At 29.3% G+C, this 21,989-nt stretch overlaps 3 protein-coding genes across 10 annotated transcripts in view; 2 read left to right on the top strand and 1 right to left on the bottom strand.

The window, feature by feature from the left end:
• The window catches only part of LOC145967761 (rho guanine nucleotide exchange factor 17), a 54,540-nt gene extending 50,521 nt beyond the window's left edge, over window positions 1–4,019 (top strand). For all 6 annotated transcript variants that reach the window (XM_083092685.1, XM_083092687.1, XM_083092688.1 and 3 more), the window contains one exon: window positions 180–4,019. The gene's annotated coding sequence lies outside the window, so the exon portion shown is untranslated. The remainder of the gene's footprint in view (window positions 1–179) is intronic.
• Window positions 3,201–11,628, bottom strand: LOC145967762 (prostaglandin E2 receptor EP3 subtype). 2 transcript variants are annotated; one of them, XM_083092692.1, is made up of 6 exons: window positions 10,190–11,628; window positions 9,450–9,689; window positions 6,461–6,635; window positions 5,998–6,239; window positions 5,140–5,368; window positions 3,201–4,838 (listed from the first exon to the last, which is right to left on the bottom strand). In XM_083092692.1, exons 1-6 carry the CDS (start codon window positions 10,379–10,381, stop codon window positions 4,726–4,728), a joined length of 1,191 nt encoding a protein of 396 aa, XP_082948818.1. In that variant the 5' UTR covers window positions 10,382–11,628; the 3' UTR covers window positions 3,201–4,725. The 2 variants fall into 2 exon arrangements, with proteins under 2 accessions (XP_082948818.1, XP_082948817.1); XM_083092691.1 differs by having other exon boundaries at window positions 6,461–6,638.
• A 2,657-nt stretch (window positions 11,629–14,285) lies between these two features.
• Window positions 14,286–21,381, top strand: LOC145968247 (uncharacterized). 2 transcript variants are annotated; one of them, XM_083093607.1, is made up of 4 exons: window positions 14,286–14,344; window positions 15,851–15,975; window positions 16,943–17,052; window positions 17,183–21,381. In XM_083093607.1, exon 4 carries the CDS (start codon window positions 17,188–17,190, stop codon window positions 21,112–21,114), a length of 3,927 nt encoding a protein of 1,308 aa, XP_082949733.1. In that variant the 5' UTR covers window positions 14,286–14,344; window positions 15,851–15,975; window positions 16,943–17,052; window positions 17,183–17,187; the 3' UTR covers window positions 21,115–21,381. The 2 variants fall into 2 exon arrangements, with proteins under 2 accessions (XP_082949733.1, XP_082949732.1); XM_083093606.1 differs by having other exon boundaries at window positions 16,959–17,052.
• The last annotated feature ends 608 nt before the right edge of the window (window positions 21,382–21,989 follow it).

The following is a 21,989-nucleotide window of genomic DNA, read 5'->3' on the forward strand; positions in this document are numbered from 1 at the left end:
ATTTTAAATAACTATTACATAATTCATTATCTATTCATGCGAATGATAGTGAATGATAGTGATCAAGTTCGCTTCGGAGAGAGGCAGTTTTAATTGAACATGCTTGATCTTGGATAGATCTATAATCACCGCGAATTATCGCGTGAAGAGACAATTTGACAAGATTGCCTGCATTGTAGGCAAGGGTCGCGGTAAACGAAAGCCGGCATGACACGCCGTGGGAATCGTTGTTGTACGCGCAGCACAAGGATGGATGCCATCGTCGTCGTCTGATCGTGGCCGATCAGGACGCGCCGACAGGCCGGGTTTTCAAGGAGCGCGGTAGGATCCTCTGGCTGATACTAGCCGAGTGGATTAAGGGCAAGATGCGGGAGCTGCACTACTCCCAGGATGTGAGGAAGTATCGATTGTAGTTCGCGCGGGAGTTCCAACTGTTCGAGGACGGTCTTGGACCATCTCTTTTTATCTCGTTTTTATGCGATCCATGAACGGATGTTGTCCGTCGTTGTTTGGCCGTCATCAGTCGCGCAAATTTGGTGCAGCGTCTACCAATGACAGGTGCTCGATGGCCAAATTTTTTTTTATTATATATATATTTTCTGAATAATAATATTGTGAAACAATTGTAGCATAATATCTAGAGACTTGGATGTTTGTGTAAAAATTTTGCATATACTTTCCCTCGCATTGTAGATTATCAAGTTACTAGCAATTTGTTTTATATTTATTTCGATTCTGTATTTGTAATATTTATTACGTAACATGACGAATTTCTCTGCATTGAGCACGTGTCTTTGGTAAATAAAATCGGACACATCGCGGAGATTGAATGTTATGTTGGAAACTTGATAGGATCTGATTCTAAATGTAGTTCTCGATGTCGATGTATGTTTGCGTATATGCAAAATCGCGATTTCAAGCGTGGTCCACGTGTTAAATTAACATACTCCCAAACGACACGAAAGTTGAAAAAACAAACTACAAACTTGCTACATCTTTTAAATAACGAGTGTTTTTGGACGTTTGTGTCGCTCGGGTTTATTTTGCAAACACATGTTTTCCTTTAGTTGCACTTTCTAATACCTTATAAATTTAAAACACAGAATAAACGTACAGTGAAGCTTCTAAAGGAGAGAAAGAGAGAAAAAGAGATAGAGAAAAATATATTCAAAAAATAATAAAAAGTGCAACTGATTAAAATATGTGTGTTAACGGGCTGACTTATGATCAAAAATAAATCATCGACATCGATAAATCGACGATAGTGAAGTACCTGGCAGGGCGTTGAATCGAGCTTATATATGTGTATATGTATCAACACTGGCCTAAATCAATTACCAGATATATAGAGATCTATAATTTGTTATGATTACTAAAAGTGCCAAAAAATAAAATAAAACGAAAATTTACTCCCCGTTTGACGATCAAAAATACTGACGTACTTGATTATTTCTACATACGTTGTGTAAAATGTAACTCGATGTGTTCGTGTTAATTGTTGAGGAATTTATCGGATCTATGTACATCAAAGGCGTTAAAGCTAGATTAATTTGATACAAAAATTTATTTATTTGAAAGGCGAGAGAAAGAAAGAGAGACACTTAAAGCTTTCGCTTATTAGAGGTGAATATTTTCACATTTTATCTGGATTTTATTACTTTTATTATTTTCTAATTAAGATCGCAAGTCAGTGAAAACAAGTTTATATACTGCAAGTCAGTACAAGTGCCCATAAACCTTTCATGAATTCGTCATCATGTACGCGTTTTATTGTATTTTATTCTTCTTTACATTGTTTATGCAAAAGTTACTACAGAATTTTAGAGTCCAGTTTTAAATTTACACAAATTTAACTTAATTATAACAGATACTTAGAGGCGATTATCTTCAAATTTCTGAGTTTTCCTTAATATTTAATTTTTACATGAGAAAATTGTGTTAAAAAGCGTAAGAAATATCAACTTAATTATACATTCTTTGCAAACTTTTCTTACTTATTTACTCTTGTATAAAAATACATACATCATCTAATTTATAATCGGAAAAGCATTGTAAATCTAATAATACAAGAGAAATTTTAAAAGGTTGTGCACCACTGCTTTTCTACGATCGTGATAATTAATAATTTAGTCATTTACACTCGCTGCTTCTGCAGGAGATCTTTGCAATCAATGTCGAATAATATAGTAATTTGGAAGCACATTTAATTCAAAATAAGAATCTGATAATAAAATTTGCAGCGCATTTAACAAGAAAATACGCGATAATTTATCGCGTCTATTAATCTTATGTGATAATATTAAATATTCGAAGAATTAATTACCATTTTAACTTTTAGCTAAAACCATGCAACATTGATTGCCATAAGTACGCAGTCGCGTGTGATTTAAATAAAGTTGACAGTCTTTAATAAAGTATACGTACGCCTGACAATAATTAAATGATAATGAACCTCGAATTATACACGAGACCAACCGAAGTTGTATGTATATAAAAGTCATCAATGTTTCTGCTTGTAACATCCTTCGTTGTTCATGAAAACAAGCGACTGTAAAAGCAACGGCCAAGTAATTATTCCGATTATCCGCGAATGTAGTGATTTACGTGGTGTTGAATTTAGTTAGTATTTAATTAATCGTGAGTAAATTGCTTGCAATATTTGCAACGGAAAAAGTATGACAAATTTATAAATTAAGTACAATGGATATTATTATATTAAACGTCAGATGAAAAATTGTGCGTAACTTAAAGTTTATTATCATCTTACGCAGCGTTTTGGCTTTCACGGTTTATCATTCGAATATGTACTCAAGACAGGCAAATCTTTTTAGATAAAGAAATATGGTATTTATCGTTCTATGCAATCTCTTGGTCTTTCCATTTCTAATGTTCGACGATTCTATTTATGTGTGTATGTTGATTATAATGTCTGAATCAGGATTTGGCGCGCACTTATTTAACGCATAAAAATCATATTTTATCTCTCAAAAGAATATATTATGAAATTATATAAATTTTTCGAATTAAGGCAACTGAAAATACATGTATGAATGTGAACGATATGTAATCTAAGTATAACACTTCGATCTCCAAGAGATCGTTCTTGAAGCAAATATACACGGTATAACGTTACGGAATGTAGGAAAAATGTTGAGATATCCATGCGCTTTCAGGGAATTGTAATTTAAATTAAAAGAGAAAATTGTATATATTAAGAAATATGTTTTATTGGAAACAATACATGTCGACAATGCTAAATAAACAGAAGAATCTTTATCAGGAGTACATATGTAATATTTTAATGTCTAACATGCAGAAACATGATAATAGATGATATAATTTAATGCTGAAATATATATTGCATCTTTCTTTTATATTATAAATAAATTATAATATATAAGAGAGCAAAAACATACACGCAGAAAGCGCAATCAATATAACTTCCGATTGACGTTACATTCTGTATACGCGCCACACAATGTATACATAAATTTTAATTAAACTTGCATTTGTGAGAAATGTATACGTTTTTCGAGCGAGACTCCGATTCTTTTTCGATAGTGAGTACATAAGTTATATTTTCAGTGTCTATGGGCGAGTTATCTGCTTCGACACACGTGATTACACTTGTATCATATACATATAATGTCATTCGATACTTCTTTTGGTTCATTATTAATTATATCTCGCTGCGCTATATCACTTCGAATATCATAATATATAGCAGGTAGCGCGCGACGTGGGACGATACCTTAGATTCTGCACAAGGAGTGCGAAGTGTATGTTTGCATTCTACCCTTTTTGTACGTGTGCGAGAGCATTTGTGGATGTGTGCTTGTTCCGGAGACCGGAATCGTGATCTAGAGAGAATTTCGAATTAACATTTATTATTCCAAAATTGTTGAATGCGCGCAAATATTATGCGAATACCGTGCGATATACGCAAGATATTAACATATATATGTATGATACTATGTACAAATAACAATGTTCGTTTAAAATAAAGCCGTTTACAAATATACTGACGACATTGCTACGCTCCACGTTGCAATGCTGCGTTGAATATATATGTATAATTTTCGTATAATCTTTATTTTATTTTTATTTCGTATAATTTTTTTTTTAATCTCGTATTATTTTTATTGCGTTGAAAAACGTTTCGGATGCATGATATAAGAATGCTTGCTAAATGATAAAACTACATCTTTTATTTCATAAATATTCTGAACTAGAAAAAAATTTGTAAGAACATATAGCTTAAAAAACTAGATTCCTTTTCCCTTAAGATATACTTTTCAATATTCTATATTTTATTTTTTAAATTTCCATTTGAAGAATACATTTTTTCATTCAACTCTGAATGCATTGCATTTTGATTGCCTGCGTAATTAATACGCTCTATTACACAGGCGACTAAGAAATCCGTCATTTATTTTATTTTATGCTTATTACTGACTAGAAGCTTACGTAGACATGTATTTAAGTAAAAAATCGATTCATCATTTAAATCGATTCAAGTATATGTTTTATCTACAAACTAAAACTCTCTCTTTAAGTAGTTTTGATTTTGTATGCAAAAATCTCAAATTGCACTGCGCAAAATAATAAATAATGTCTTCCATAGTCAGCCAAAAGAGAAGCAAATATCTCCCGGTATCGAAACGACCCGAGAGTTGATACGTGATTTTTCAATCGCTTTAGAAAGATCATTCGCACAGGTCAGTCTCAGAGAGATGCTGTGACGAGATGCGAATCGTGCTCCTCGCTGACAGGTGTCGATGGAACCTCAGTAATCGGCGTGGGTGGATCACCGCTGCTACAATGATGATCTGTTGTTCCTATTGCATAAAATAAGTTTTGTGGCAATTATGCGAAATTTAATTTTTTACTTTGTCTTACCAATAATAATATTCCACATCTTTAATTACACAATATACCAGTCGCAGTTAAGTATTCTATTTTTTTTATTTACATATAATACATATTTTTTAATAATGTAAATTATACTTGCTTAAAATACGAGCAATTAACTTGTAATTAAAATAAAATTCACACGTTTATCAAGTGTTATCATATAACTCTTGGCCGCGATATAAGGATATTCTCGACTCTTTGATATTCAAATTTTGGTCATCTCACCTGTAAACGAATTGGAACGGCTTCGATCCAGCCAGCAGATCCTACAGAACGGTTTCAGCAATCGAAATCTCGGTCGTGGTACTCGCAAAAGAACATAAATATACGGATCCAAGGTGAAGTGAATACATAAAAGAATGTCGGCTATGATATGGAAGATACGAATGAACTTCCGTGTAGTGATCGCTGTTTGTGGTAGCTGCATCGCCAATTGAGCCAGCGGAATAGAAATCTATGAGCGAAATTTAAAAAAAAACATAAGTAATTTCTAATAAACAAATGATAATTGAATTGAAAATTGTTGAAAAAAAATATACAAATAATAAAATATTTACAACTTTGTATTATAAAATATTTCCTTTCACAAAAAAATTCTTACGAGTGAAATATAAATTCTATGCATTTTTTTAATAATATATCTGTATATTTTATTAAATTTAATATAAGGAAGAAATATATTCAAATATGTTTCGAATGTAAGCGTAGAAAAATTATTTCGATTTTTTTTCCATCAAATTGTGATTTTTCTAAACGCAAAATTTTCCGTCATCTAACAAAATTGTCAACAGGATGAAATCAATTCAATGACTATCAGAATACTGGCTCGCGGATGTCTCGATGGCTCGTACGTGAAACTATTTTCAAATATTCATTATTCATTCCTGTTGACCTTCGTCGCTTTTAAAGCGGAAACGTACGTATTTTTTATTTGTTTTGATTAGATATAAATAATTACGATTATTGTTTCCGGCGAGAAGATTTGCTGTGTAAAACAATTAATTTATTTAAAAATTCGATTCATTGTTTTCTTTTCACACAATTTTATTATAAATTAAAACTAATTGGATTCGCCAAGCTTACCATATGTGGCATCCAGCAAATAACGAATGATATCGATAATACAGCCATCAGTCTCGCAAAAGCCTTTTCCTCAGTCGTAGCAACTTCCGGTCGATTCGGAGGCCCGGCTACGGTTAGCAAGGGTTTTGCTCGGGATGAAGCTTTACAGATTCGCCTGAGAGAAACTGCGCGGCGACTTATTCTATTCAAAGCTCTAGAGACCGCCAAATTGCACCAGACAATGGACAAACATAAAACTGTACCTAAAAAGTCAAAATAATCAGTATAATATAAAGATGATGATCTTTTAATATTTGGATTCTTCTTGCTAGGAACAGAATCATAATTATGTAATTTTTCATTTCTATTCAACAGTACATAAATATATATATGTGTGCAGCTTTGTACATTTTTTTTAACAAGTTTTTTGCCTACATTTGAACAAATTTTAATAAATATATTTATTGTTATTCAGTTTACTGACCAAAAACAAACCATACGTAAGCATAAGCGATGTCGGTCTGCTCTGTAGCCTCTCTATAACGGACGCAACGTTCGCCTTTATAGTACAATCCAAAACCCATAACTGGAAGACTAGTCGTCGCCAGCGCGATCAGCCAAAGAGTCAACATACAACGCACAATTACCGGATACGTCACCTGCTGGAAATACATGCGTGCCATCCATTAAGATATCAAAATATTACGATGCAAACATCGTTTTCTCGCTTGCATGACGCAATGATTAAAAATTGAGATACCCGAGGAATCAGTTCGATTGACTCTACAACATAAGATAACTTTTTTTCTCCAAATGCTTTAAACTTCAGAAATAAAATCTGAGCACGATACACAATTTATCCCGTGACAGATAATTATGTATTAATCAGGGTCGCTAAAAGTGACAATTCTTTTGTTTGGAGCTTATACATTTTTATTGATTTGTTCTTCTCTATTTTCAGTGTTCAAAAATAATCTGATCTCATTCTTAATGAAAGATTTTAATCAAGATATCTAGAGAGAGAGAGAGAGAGAGAGAGAGAGAGAGAGAGAGAGAGAGAGAGAGAGAGAGAGAGAAACTTCTTTAAAAAGAATCTAATTTATATTTTTATGATTCAAATTTCTGTCTCAGATCTCATATTATTATCTTTTCTTCTAATGATTACTAGTACCATAAAAATCAAGTTACCAAGTTTTGAGATCTGTATGTGAGATTTTTTCTGAAGCAGACTCTCGAGGCATTAAATTTATTACCTCCCAATAGTCGCGTAAATCGTTCTTACTTCTTCTTCTACATGATTGGAAATTATATGCTTCACCTACTCTCTTCAGCAAAATCAAAAGAGGAAAAATATTAGATCTAATAAACACAAGAAAAGGAGTAGTCCAATTTTGTTTCTCTATATTTTCACATGCAAGTCTCTCATTTCACATTATAATATACATCGCGCTTTGCTTCGACGAATTGCATCATTTCGGGCATTTTGAGAGTCTTTTCTAAATTTTTACAGAATTTTTAAGAGTGATCATGCAATTTTGAGATCCGTAAAATTAATGTGCAAATTAATAATATTCGAGATCCCACATTAAACTATGTCTTTAAAAACAGTTAAGCCAATATCGATAAATTAATCGATTCTTCGTTGACGGTTTTATACCAGTTTATGCAATCATTTTTAGGAATATCGGAAAAATCGAAAATATTATTATAAGCGAAAAGAAATATCATCTTTCTTAACAAATCTTTAAAATTAATCATATATTTTTTCATGAAAGATAGATATTTCAATTATACAAAGAAGCAAATTTTAAATTTCTTCTTTTTCGATTTCACGATAATATATTTATGTATATTTCGGAACCAATATATATAATAGATATATAACAGATTATTAAAATGATTTTAAAATCAATCTTTTTAATTTATTTTAAATTACTATTTTCAAGAATAATGTAAAATAAAATTTAAGTTAGACAAGACAATATTATAAACTTTTTAACTATTTAATAAAATGCTTTTGATTATTTAATAAAATACTCTAACATATTATTGTAATATTGTTCGTGCGTCAAATATATATATAGACAAGTAATATCATAGATGTTATAGCGTATAAAAAGGAAGTAATAAAATTCTTAACCACATGTTTGTTCCTATAAGTGGTATTGATTAACGATTAAGAGACGTGCTGTATTAAAAATTACAGTTCAATCTATTTTTGGAACAATAAAATGATGTGTGCTCTATACATTAAAAATCATCGATCGCGAGTTGAACAAAAAACCTATATCGAAATGTTTAAATATTCAAAGCATTATGTTGAAAATCAAAATTAAAATAAATTTAAAATTTAATATAAGTTTGTGGGAACTTTTAACTAATTTAACTTAATCTTTCTCTCCACTAATTTCTTATTAAATTTCTAATTTTGATGACTAATGATACTTGTTGAATTAAATTGTTAATTTAAACTCGTTAATTTATCATAATTGTACTTACTAAATCAATATGAGTTGCAAATTATTACTTGATGAAATTTTTGAGAAAAAATATCCCGAATTAAGTTTTTTCTAGAAAAGTTAATATCTTGATAGTATGCGACATAACAACAACATTAATCATCTCCAATTAATTACAATCTTGGGTGCTGCTTTTGTAGATGATCACAGTGTACATTGACGTTTTATTATTAGAGTATGAAAGACATCAACCTTATCTATCCCGCGTTGCGATCGATACCTTCTTAATTATAGTGCTTCTATGAAAAGAAATTCTAGAAGAAATTGTTCATTTATTGAAATTTGATCATTTGAGTTTTAATGTTTCTGTATAAATAAATAATAATAATTTAAAATAATAATTTACGAAAATAATTCCTACTCCGATTCGTCAATCAATTGCAAATTTTTTACGCTTTTACCTCTTCATCATAATATCTTTGACCACTCTATAAACGTCGTAGAACTCTAAAGTACTTCTACGGCACATGTGTATAAATTTTCTTACGCGCGCCAGCTCATCCGCATAAAGCGAAAACACGTCATAAATTATAACGCAGTTTACTTTGGCGATGTGCGTAATCTTGTTAACTATAGGTTTATTAAAAGAATCTATTTCTCCAAAAAATAATTACATAGTTTTTCTGTTGATTCAATTTATTCTGTACGAAAAGAATTAGACCGTAAAGATAAATTATATAAAGTAAAAATTTTTACTTTATTTAATTTATCTTTCTAATTTAATTTTATAGCTTAAAATATTAGCAAAGTAAAAAATTCCTTAGAAAGAATACAAAAGATCCGAAACAAAGATTTAATTCAGGTTTAATATTTAAAATATAAATCCCAACAGGTTCTCTGGATTAATTAATAATGATTTAAATTACTCAAGAAATGTCGATGGCGAAAAACAAACTGCCTCTGCGAACCTCCGTATAATTAGCTTTACGTTGATTATCCTAAAGCTAGGCTCACCTTTTGATACAAGAATGGTCTAGTCAAAGCCAACCATCTCTCTGCTGCCATGACAATGGCAACGCAACCGCTAAAAAGTCCAAAAAGTCGCCAAACCACACGTAGAGAGCAAAATATTCTCATGGACGTTGCACCAGCTACATAAATAGTGACATACATTTGTACCAACATCCCCAATAATGCCACGAGATCGTTGGTTGCTAGACAACGCAGCATCAGCAGATGTTTACGGTTTCTTCTCTAAAATAAAATGAAGAAAATTAATGTAATAAATCTTTAATTTATAAAATAATTGAAAATAATTGAAAATAATTAAAAATAAAATTATATTTATACATATTTATAAATTTAAAAATTATATTTATATATTAAGCTTTTCTAGAAAAGTTAAAAAACTTTAGAAATAAAAGCTTTAAAATTTTAGTAAAGAAGCTTACTTGCTATCGCCGAGATTGAGTTTATTAAAAATTATTTTCCAGAATTTATAAGTCAAAATTAATTAACAAAATTTTAAGGATTATTTATTTCATAATTAATTGTGAAGGAAAGCATTTTTTACATTTCTATTATTTGTAATAAGTAATTTTTTATCTATAATATTTTTGTATTATTAAATCACGAGCAAATTATTGTATTTTATATTTAATAATAATATGACATTATAATTTATGCAATGTATAAAGCATTTTATTAATTAATTAATATATGAATAAGAAAATGATCTTATATCATTGAGTTACCTTATCTTTGTGGAACAGGATAACCAGAGCGGATATGTTGCCAATGACACCGGTTATATAAACTAATGTTAATACAAATTGCGAAACGAAAGTCACGTGTCTCTTCGGTACAATGCTAGCTATTGCATCGGACATCATCGTCGGCTTAGTAAAATTTGACAAAGTATAATTCTGCCAGTTATCCGTTAGCATGATTGTAATTTTTACAATAATTTCCGTGTGGTTTAAAAATTTAGCTCTTTTCACTTAAAGTTTGCTTATTCAAATTCGTTGCAAAATTTAAACGCAATCAAACACAATACAATAATAACAACAACTTGACGTCATGATTTGCCAACTGGTACATCAATTGTTATAATTTGACGTAAATTTCTCTTGGAGTGTCGATTAGCAATTATTCTTTTCCAAACGTATACGCAATTGTTTAGAAACATCGATTAGTTCGATCATTTGACGTATATATTTTTCTTTTTCTTGCTCTTGTTTTTTGATTGATTTAACTTATAATAAATTCAAAGTAAATCCAGATAAACTTTTCTTGTCACGTAAAGCATGCGAGTCATTTATATTTATACAGTCTCAATGCGTCGTATTCTTGTTTTTGTGTTTTCAGAAATAAATGTTACATGTTATTGCTATTCACATGCATATTTTTTTTAACATTTAATACAAAAAGATGTAGTAACGTTAAGCGACAATATCAAAGTAAAATTTATTTTGAACTTTAATAAGACTAATCCTAACAAATCAGTAATTTAAAGAGCTCTTACATTAAATGACTTTAGATAGAAATTTGTTCATCAATTTTATATTAAAAGAATGCCCTTTTTGAAGAAATAGATGAAATGTTCAAAAACAATTTTTGCGCAAAATTCGCAATAGTAAAAAGAAAAGTTAAAATGGAAAAATACTCCAAATTACCAATATTGACTAGTTGAAAACAACAGGAAATCGTATATAAATTTCAAAGTATATTAATCTTAAATCAATCAATCATGCTGGACATAAGAATTACAGAAAAACTTCACAAAATTTTTTCTTACATTTTTATTCATTTAAGAATTTTATAGACGTGGAGCAAAAATTTCGGCGCGGTAAAAATCACGAAAATTCAGAAAATCGCGACCGTTTCTCTGCAGATTCAATTTTCGAATCTCTTCTAGTCGATCACTCTGTCTCGTGATACTTAGGATTCTTCAAGACGAGGCTTGACACGATTTTACCTAAATCGTAGTTTGTCGATCAAGGTCATTGATCTGATCCTTATATCGATAAGAAACGCCGATCACTCGTCGCGCTCTTCTCGTCGCAGGTAATCCTGGAGAGTCAACGATCGACGAAATAAACCTGCGAATCTCCCAGTCAAAGCTAAACACAGAGATCTTGAATTAAAGATTTCTATAGTATCTTGAAGAGTAGAGTATTCCTTCGAGCGGAGTCGCCGTCTGACTGATTGAAACTACGCGGTCGGATCTAGTTTTGTTTACTCCCGTAGGACGATTCGATCGCAGCGGCGCCTGCGCGGGGTCATCAGGAGCAATCATCAATCATTTATTGCTAAATTGATCAAAGTTATCAGTGATGCAAATAACGGTGTACAAATAAATTCATTTTTAAAAGTATGATTATTTTCATGCGGAAAGAAGCTCATATATTATTATAATTATATAGATAAAATTTAAAACATATGTAATTGTGTTTAAAATTTGACCATAAACCGAGATTATGATTCTGTTTCAAAATTAAACTTTAAGAAGATTATATAAACTCAAATTATTAAATTATCAAATTATATAAATAAAGTTATGCACAAGTTTTGCGTGACCGGAATTAGATATACTTTGCAATTTATGTAATATTTTATAATATTAATATTTATTATCGTCATAATAATTAAATAATAATTAAAATAATTAATTTTACACCGGTGCAAATAAATTAATAATACCAAGAGAATACATTTGCTTTTCGGTGCCTCGCAACGATTCGCGCAAATTTTAATTCGCTGGCATGTGGGTGATTATGAATAATGCATACTACATGTGCTTTTCGTATACAAGACAGCACGCTGGTCGATAAGTAATTTCAAGCACGGGAAAGATAATGCGCTAAACAAACGCTCCGTCCCTTCAAGGATACAAGAACATAATGAAATGCATTCTCAGCAAGGAATGGCGACGAACTTTGTACGGATTTGTCAAGATCTGGATTTGCTCCAATGATTGTGGCAAGAATAGAAAACTATCTATTTTTGATTATCAGCCAAGAATCAAATCGACCAATGAATTAATGTAAAAGAATTTATCGATCAAGTTTAGCCAGACGAATAAATGCATAAAAAATGCAGGTCGATGCAATTGTGTTGCTGCATTAAGATCGCGATACGCTTGACATGTTGAAAGGTGAACGAACTATTAAACATCTGTCGATCACGTTTTCTTAAGTCTCAAAATAGATGTCTAGATATTAATATAAATGTCAGAATTTGCTTTATTTCAATATATTTTACGAAGAAATTACTTTATATTTACGTTGTAAGATAAAAAAAATAATTGCATGCATAAATAATTTTACTTATAATCTTTATTAATCTTAAAAACCGGAAGCATATATGCTATATAAATAAGGAATCTTCAGTAAATCGCGAAGGAGGAAAATTATTACGCGGGGAACAAAGCGACTATTGTTAGTATTGGTTAAGGGGAAGGTTTTTCTCTTTAATGTATGAATGCACTGACTAACTCGAATCACGTGGTTTCTGAGAGTTACGAGTATTGACCTGAAACGATAATTACACTGATGAGATTAAAGCGATACAAAGTCGACAATTATATAAATCCGGGAAATGAATATTTTTTATTCAAAGAGCCACGATGTGATTGGAGTTCAATGTCAAGTAAAAAGATTTCGAGATTTATAAGAGAAATTCTTGGAAAACAATAAACTTTTAAAATCATTTCGCTAATTTTTTTTCTCATGTTTAATTTTGTTTATTTATAATTACAATTAAATTTTTAGATAAATATTATTTCCTTTTATGAATATATATGAGATTTATATTAAACTTGTTAGATGCCAGAAACACACATGTATTAACAATATTTGATATGACAACATATTTTCTCTTCATCGAAACATGGATCATGTCATTTCTACCATTCACAAGATAATTATGAAGGAAATGTATTTATGTTGTGCAAGATTTTGCGCAGTTTGCATGAAAACGTCATGCAATATGAGCCAATCTAAACAATATCATCTATACTGAGAAGTATTGATCATTTTATCGTTGTTGTTACAGAGATTTCGACGTCATTGCACCAGCCAATTAATTTTTCGATAAGACAAATATTGAATCTTAGATATAACTTGAAGCAATGGCGAAAAACGTGTAGAGCAACATGTATTATTATTACATGCTATAAAGAAATAAAAAATAGAACACGAATTGGAAAGCTTTTGATACAATAAAGTTTATTAAAATATGTTAAAATTGATAAAAATAAAATAACGAAACATAATTTATTTAATTGTACGAAATGCATAACAGGAAGAAATTATAAAATAAAATCGTCATAATAACAGAATGAACGAACATTATTAAAAATATGTTTACAATGATGTAATTTGTTTTTTCTAATTTTATTATGCATTTCTTTTTTTATGCAACTGGCGATATCGAGACGCATTCCTTGGCAACACGAACGAATCATCTGTATTCCTATAAGCCAGGATGCACTGTTTAATAAAACGAAGGTCCATCTCTACATGGTGAGCTATAAACATACAATAGCCAATACCGAGGAAGCTAACGAAGAAATTAATTTAAATAATGCAGTCGCGCGATTGGCGCCATTCTTGCATAACGATTACTCGAATTGTGATGCACATGACGACTTTGTGATTCGGCGAGATCATTCCTGTCCTCTCACTGATGCAACATGCTAAATTAAATTCGATTATTATCGAATTAATTATTATCGCAATAAATAGACGGACGATTGTCTTCTCAGGTTTCGACCCGATAGTTTGCTGCTCGACAACAATGCTTATTATTAACAGAACTGCCGATATCGGCACCACAGACTGCCGTTCAGACAAAGGTGGTGCGATCTTGGAAGCTGGATAGTAATAGAGTATCGTTAGCATGAACAAGTAAGTGGAAATCCTTCCCAATTAATCTTCTATTCTAAAGATTAGAAACGCTGTAAGCTTAACGTAACATTCTTCGAATCTCGTATAGCATTGTGTATATCTCGCTATAGTCGTGTTTATATAGTGCTATATAATATACTAAATTACACAGCAATGTTTTTTGTAAATTGATATCGAAAATATTTTAAGGATGTCTTTATCTCGATAATTTAGTATTAAAAATATTAGTCTTTGCGTGTGGCATCTTCTGAAATGTACATATATATTAATGTACATGTACATATATATTATATTATTTTTAATTATTTTTTATTATGTGATTATGCGTTACAAAAATATATAAAATATGTATGATAAATCGGAAAGATAAATAATTTTAATAAAGACTTTAATTTTCTTTATAATGATTTCTTCTTTAATTAAAAAAAATAATCAATCTTATAAGAAATATTTTTAAAAGATGTTTTTGTAAAATATTCTTAAAGACAATAAGAATATTAAATTTACTTTAAATGTGTAACTATCTTAAATAGGTTAAATTGTAAATATGTTAACTTTTTTTATATAAATGTTTTCTTTTATAATTAAAATCAACACTTAGAGCAAAATGTGTGTGTGTATGTAGAAAATGTTTATATATAAAACATTAAAATAATATATATATATATATGCTTTTTATTATATTGTTTTAATTACCTAATATTTACTATTATAAATTTGTATATAATAATTTTTGCTATGTATTAACGCGAATGCATTTAAACACTAATGTGAATAAATTTTACTATAAAAATTTTAAGCATAATATTCTACAATCTTCTTATTATTGCTCGATAGTTTTGTTTTAAGAATACAGGAAACAAAGCAATTTATTGCAGTTAACTTTTTCTTTGTATTAAATCAAGAATCATTAAAAAAATTGATAAAGAAAATTTACTTTATTATACATTTACACGCATGTATATATTATATATAAAAATATTTCTATGATATAATTTATATCGTTGTCACATCCAATATAAAAAAATAAAGAAATATTATGTGCAGCTAATAGAACATATTAATATATTCATAATATTTCTGTATTTCTGATCCACACAATTATGGATGTAGCACGGACACACACCAAACGGAGATTTTACCAGTAGCATCAAAAAGTGGATGTGACTATGTAGTTCCAAACGGCTGTAAAGTAGATGTAGAGAGGTTGCTGAGCTAGGTATTTAAATGACTTATCAAAAGAGATCCGGCAGCCGCTTTCAAGCTTCTCTCTGATAAAATAAAAAATAAGAATATAAATAAAATTTAATAATCGAGTAAGAAAAATGACATAAGAATTACTCGAATATAAAAAATATTGAAAAGACAACTGATCTCTTAATAAATAAAAAATAAAATATCGATTGATCGATTAATTCTTTCCACTTGTAGTTTCGATAATTGGGGTGCCGCTACTATCGAATTGTTGTTATGCCTAGACACCATGTGTTTTCTTTTCCGTTTCAGGACACGTGTAATGTATGTAAACGAGAGAAGCTACTAGAAATTCATTAGTTGGATGTATAGAAATCTACCTCAAACAAAAAGAACAACACAGTAAGATCAAGACCATGGAGCAAACAGAAAATCAGGTGAGATTCGTCTAATTCACAAAATTAGGTATTATATTATTAAATATTATACTATTAAGCTACATATAGCACATATTATTAAAATGAAAAAGAATTTTATAGAATATAAAATCATGGAAATAAATCAGAATTAGAAATTAACACGTTTTTTGTAATTGTTAATATTATAGTTATAAAAAAAAATTTATAATTACTTTTCGTTACAATTTTTTTTTGTTAACTGTAATCTTAATAAACTTTCAATTTTTGGATATAACGAAAAAAGTAAATATGATATATTTTTTCGGCAATAAATAACGAATACATTCATAATTATTATTATTATTACTTTTCAAATTAATGCGGTTTTTCATAAAAATATATACATATAGAAAGATTCAATTCTATTAAAAATTAAAATTAAAATTAATGATATCGATATAATTTTAAAAATAATAATCGATATAATTTAACAACTATAATTTTAAATCAAATAAGAATTCTTATAAATTATTTGATTAATTCTATATAAAAATGAATTTGATTCGTTTTCCAGAATTTATAAATTGTATAAAGTTCACAACAGAAAAGGTCATAAAACAAGAGATGATTTTGGTGAAATCTATTTAAAAAAAACTATAATTATAAAAACATCTTTATTCTTATTTACACTTGTAGAATTTAGAAATCTTAAGAACAAATTTTTGTTTTTAAAAATAAAATTTTAATTAAAATTTTAAGAGAAAGAACAAGAAAAGAGATTTCAAATAATTATTAAAGTTATTATATCAATAGTCAATAATAATATCAATATCAAATTCAATGGTAGTTTTTATATCAATAGCAATTTCAGCAAAATTATATGTTATATGTATAATTGTTCCTATTAATTTTAATATTAAAAAATATTTAAAAAATGTATAATAAAAAATATATAAATTTTATATGTATATATTTATATGTTATGTACATATATATTATTATATAGGATGTCTCTTATATAGGAGGGCGAACTCTCATTAGCATGTAAAAGAAGAACAAAAAGAAAAAGAACTGTTTCGATAAAGTTGGGCAATCTCTCATTGGCATATAGAGCAGGTAAAAATAATTCCATAACTTATAAAAATTTTTTTACAACACATTTCAATCGCGATATTAATTTTAAAGTTAAAATTTGCGAATCATTTTTCCCAAATAACCCGTATATCATTCTGTATGTAAAATATAGAAGCAATGCAACAGCAAATGACGACGAACGTAAAAGCGTCTTGCGACGAGATAATCACTGAGTCGAGTAAAGCTGATTATGTATCTATTAGTATCCCGCAATCTAAAAATTTTGCTACGTTGTCCGAGAAGAACGCTAAGAAAATTAAATATGTTCGAAAAAAATTAAAACAAAATAAAAATGAAGAGGAAATCGAACAAAAAAATAAAAAGAAATTAAAAAATATAGAAGTAACGCAACAGCAAATGACAACGAACGTAAAAGCAAATGGCGCCAAGTTGATCGATGATTCAAATGAAGAGGATTATATGAACACGCCTATTTTTATACAGGAATCTGAAAATTTTGCCACATTGTCCGAGAAGAACGTTAAGGAAATTAAAGATGTTCGAAAAAAATTGAAACAAAATAAAAATGGAGAGAAAAAAGAAAAGAAAATTAAAAAGAAATTTAGAAATATAGAAGTAACTCAACAGCAAATGACAACGAACGGAAAAGCAGCTGGCGCCGAGATGATCGATGATTCAAGTGTAGATAATTATATGCACAATCCTATTTTTATACAAGAACCTGAAAATGTTGCCACATTGTCCAAGAAGAATGTTAAGGAAATTAAAGATGTTCGAAAAAAATTGAAACAAAATAAAAATGAAGAGGAAATGAAAAATAAAATTAAAAAGATATTAAAAAATATAGAAGTAACTCAACAGCAAATGACAACGAATGTAAAAGCAGCTGGCGCCGAGATGATCAATGATTCAAGTGAAAAGGATTATATAAACTGCTCTATTTTTGTACAGGAACCTGAAAATTTTGCCACATTGTCCGAGAAGAACGTTAAGAAGATCAAAGACTTTCGAAAAAAATTGAAACAAAATAAAAATGAAGAGAAAATAGAAAAGAAAAATAAAAAGAAATTAAAAAATATAGAAGTAACTCAACAGCAAATGACGACGAACGTAAAAGCAAATGGCGCCAAGTTGATCGATGATTCAAATGAAGAGGATTATATGAACACGCCTATTTTTATACAGGAATCTGAAAATTTTGCCACATTGTCCGAGAAGAACGTTAAGGAAACTAAAGATGTTCGAAAAAAATTGAAACAAAATAAAAATGGAGAGAAAAAAGAAAAGAAAATTAAAAAGAAATTTAGAAATATAGAAGTAACTCAACAGCAAATGACAACGAACGGAAAAGCAGCTGGCGCCGAGATGATCGATGATTCAAGTGTAGATAATTATATGCACAATCCTATTTTTATACAAGAACCTGAAAATGTTGCCACATTGTCCAAGAAGAATGTTAAGGAAATTAAAGATGTTCGAAAAAAATTGAAACAAAATAAAAATGAAGAGGAAATGAAAAATAAAATTAAAAAGATATTAAAAAATATAGAAGTAACTCAACAGCAAATGACAACGAATGTAAAAGCAGCTGGCGCCGAGATGATCAATGATTCAAGTGAAAAGGATTATATAAACTGCTCTATTTTTGTACAGGAACCTGAAAATTTTGCCACATTGTCCGAGAAGAACGTTAAGAAGATCAAAGACTTTCGAAAAAAATTGAAACAAAATAAAAATGAAGAGAAAATAGAAAAGAAAAATAAAAAGAAATTAAAAAATATAGAAGTAACTCAACAGCAAATGACGACGAACGTAAAAGCGTCTTGCGACGAGATAATCATTGAGTCGAGTAAAGCTGATTATATATCTGTTAGTATCCCGCAATCTAAAAATTTTGCTACATTGTCCGAGAAGAACGCTAAGAAAATTAAATATGTTCGAGAAAAATTGAAACAAAATAAATATGAAGAGGAAATGGAACAGAAAAATAAAAAGAAATTAAAAAATATAGAAGCAACGCAACAGCAAATGACAACGAACGTAAAAGCAGCTGGCGCCGAGATGATCGATGATTCAAGTAAAGAGGATTATATACACAGGCCTATTATTATACAGGAATCTGAAAATTTTGCCACATTGTCCGAGAAGAACGTTAAGGAAATTAAAGATGTTCGAAAAAAATTGAAACAAAATAAAAATGAAGAGGAAATGAAAAAGAAAAATAAAAAAAAATTAAAAAATATAGAAGTAACTCGACAGCAAATGACAACCAACGTAAAAGCAGCTGGCGCCGAGATGATCGATGATTCAAGTGAAGAGGGTTATATGCACTCTTCTATTTTTGTACAGGTACCTGAAAATTTTGCCACATTGTCCGAGAAGAACGTTAAGGAAATCAAAGATGTTCGAAAAAAATTGAAACAAAATAAAAATGAAGAGGAAATGGAAAAGAAAAGTAAAAAGAAATTTAAAAATATAGAAGTAACTCAACAGCAAATGACAACGAACGGAAACGCAGCTGGCGCCGAGATGATCGATGATTCAAGTAAAAAGGATTATAAGCACACGTCTATTTTTATACAGGAATCTGAAAATTTTGCCACATTGTCTGAGAAGAACGTTATGGAAATCAAAGATGTTCGAAAAGAATTGGAACAAAATAGAAATGAAGAAAAAGAAGAAAAGATAGATAAAAACATATTAAAAAATATAGGAACAACGCAACAGCAAATGACAACGACTGTAAAAGTGTCTCACAACGAAATAATTACTGAGTCAAATAAAGCTGATGATATACGCGTACTTGTTTATATCCCGCAATCTGAAAATTTTGCCACATTGCCTGAGAAAAACGATAAGAATATTAAATATGTTCCAGAAAAATTCGAGCAATCACCGGAACAAGTAAACAAGGACTCTCTGATAGAATTGTTGACAGATTCTGCAGAAAAAATGAATAAAATGTTAAATAGTGAGACCAAAGCAATTAAGTTATTAGAAGATATTAAAACGGACGATGAATCGATTATTATAAAAAGACAAATTCGAGGTGAAGATAAAGTAACAGATGCTAAGACAGAAAATGATGATGTGAATAACAATTGTCAAACTACTGTAAATAATAAAAATAAAGAACACGGGTATACCTTGAACGAATCCGTTGAAGAAGATCAAGTTATACAGGTTACAGATGAAAACGAAATCAAAGAAGTTGAAAATACGGATCCAGGCACAACTAGTAACGAAGCATTACTTTATGGAAAAGATGTAATTTTGGAAAACATTGGCAAAATGACTAATGGAACCTTGATGGTAGAAGATATATCTAACGTCGCACATAAAATTGATAAGAAAATTGATGTTCGGAAGAATTGGTGGACTATAATAATTACTGAGCCAAATAAAGCTGATGATATACGCGTACTTGTTTATATCCCGCAATCTGAAAATTTTGCCACATTGCCTGAGAAAAACGATAAGAATATTAAATATGTTCCAGAAAAATTCGAGCAATCACCGGAACAAGTAAACAAGGACTCTCTGATAGAATTGTTGACAGATTCTGCAGAAAAAATGAATAAAATGTTAAATAGTGAGACCAAAGCAATTAAGTTATTAGAAGATATTAAAACGGACGATGAATCGATTATTATAAAAAGACAAATTCGAGGTGAAGATAAAGTAACAGATGCTAAGACAGAAAATGATGATGTGAATAACAATTGTCAAACTACTGTAAATAATAAAAATAAAGAACACGGGTATACCTTGAACGAATCCGTTGAAGAAGATCAAGTTATACAGGTTACAGATGAAAACGAAATCAAAGAAGTTGAAAATACGGATCCAGGCACAACTAGTAACGAAACATTACTTTATGGAAAAGATGTAATTTTGGAAAACAATGGTAAAATGACTAATGGAACCTTGATGGTAGAAGATATATCTAACGTCGCACATAAAATTGATAAGCAAATTGATGTTCGGAAGAATTGGTGGACTATGTATATAGAAAATGTTTTCACGACTATTATTCTTCTTATTATCATTATTATTATTATTATTATTATTCTGCGGTTGTGAGTAAAGATCACTTAGATAGCACGAATGATATTTCGTTAAAGAGATCTTAGCGAAACTATTATTATAGACATTGAAAGGTAATTATACATGAAAGAAAAGCTTCATAAATCAACATTAAAGGTAACAATCACAAGTTCAAACTAACATTAAATTAATATCATATTAAATTCATAGATTAATATATTTAAATAAGATACTAAAATTTAATAATTTGAATTACAAATTAGGCAAATCGAACCAAAAGTGACGGCTTTATATCGTTGAAATTTTAATTCTCTGATCTTACGCAGCATTTTGAATAAATCAAATTATTATTATTTTATTCATTTTGTAAATCATGTTTTTATTATTTTAGAAACGAAAAATGAAAGAAAGAAGTAAAAAATTGATTCTTGCATGTAATATGATATTTTATATAATGATCTAAGATATCTTGGTTACTCCAATAATGTAGAATATTGAATTGCGTAAAGTAATGAAATAAATTATGTTTAACACGAAGGAACAAATATTGTCGATCAATAATATCTTTTAAGCAATATTAGTTTGCGAAATTTCAAGATTCGTAAATAAAATCATATAACTTTCTTTTCATAATCTGATCATCTTATTGTGCAAAAAAACGTATTATTAAAAAAATAGAAATAGATATGAAATAATATTTATTTAATAGATATTTCTTTGAAGATATTTATTCATTTACGATAACTGATTGAATATTTTCACGCAATATTCTGAATTAAAATATTTAGTTTTTGATGACGTTTTTATAAGAATATCGATTGATCGTTGATCAGTTTATGTAAAGAAAATATATATAACTACATTTACATAATAATAATAAAGATTATATATCACTACATTATATTAGTTAC

This window comes from Camponotus vicinus, unplaced genomic scaffold, assembly GCF_025532165.1.
Source record: "Camponotus vicinus isolate PSW18456_S1 unplaced genomic scaffold, iyCamVici1.0 SCAF_3, whole genome shotgun sequence".
NCBI classification, from domain to species: Eukaryota; Metazoa; Arthropoda; class Insecta; order Hymenoptera; family Formicidae; genus Camponotus; species Camponotus vicinus.

Excerpts from the sequence above, each read along its gene's own strand:
- LOC145967762 (XM_083092691.1), bottom strand. The coding sequence starts at position 10,381 with ATGCTAACGGATAACTGGCAGAATTATACTTTGTCAAATTTTACTAAG. Across the intron at positions 5,369-5,997 it reads TTTGCTGGATGCCACATATG|ATTTCTATTCCGCTGGCTCA; the intron begins GTAAGCTTGGCG and ends TTTCGCTCATAG. Across the intron at positions 4,839-5,139 it reads CCGTTCCAATTCGTTTACAG|GAACAACAGATCATCATTGT; the intron begins GTGAGATGACCA and ends TTTATGCAATAG.
- LOC145968247 (XM_083093606.1), top strand. The coding sequence starts at position 15,955 with ATGGAGCAAACAGAAAATCAG. Across the intron at positions 15,976-16,958 it reads TGGAGCAAACAGAAAATCAG|GAGGGCGAACTCTCATTAGC; the intron begins GTGAGATTCGTC and ends TCTCTTATATAG. Across the intron at positions 17,053-17,182 it reads CTCATTGGCATATAGAGCAG|AAGCAATGCAACAGCAAATG; the intron begins GTAAAAATAATT and ends TGTAAAATATAG.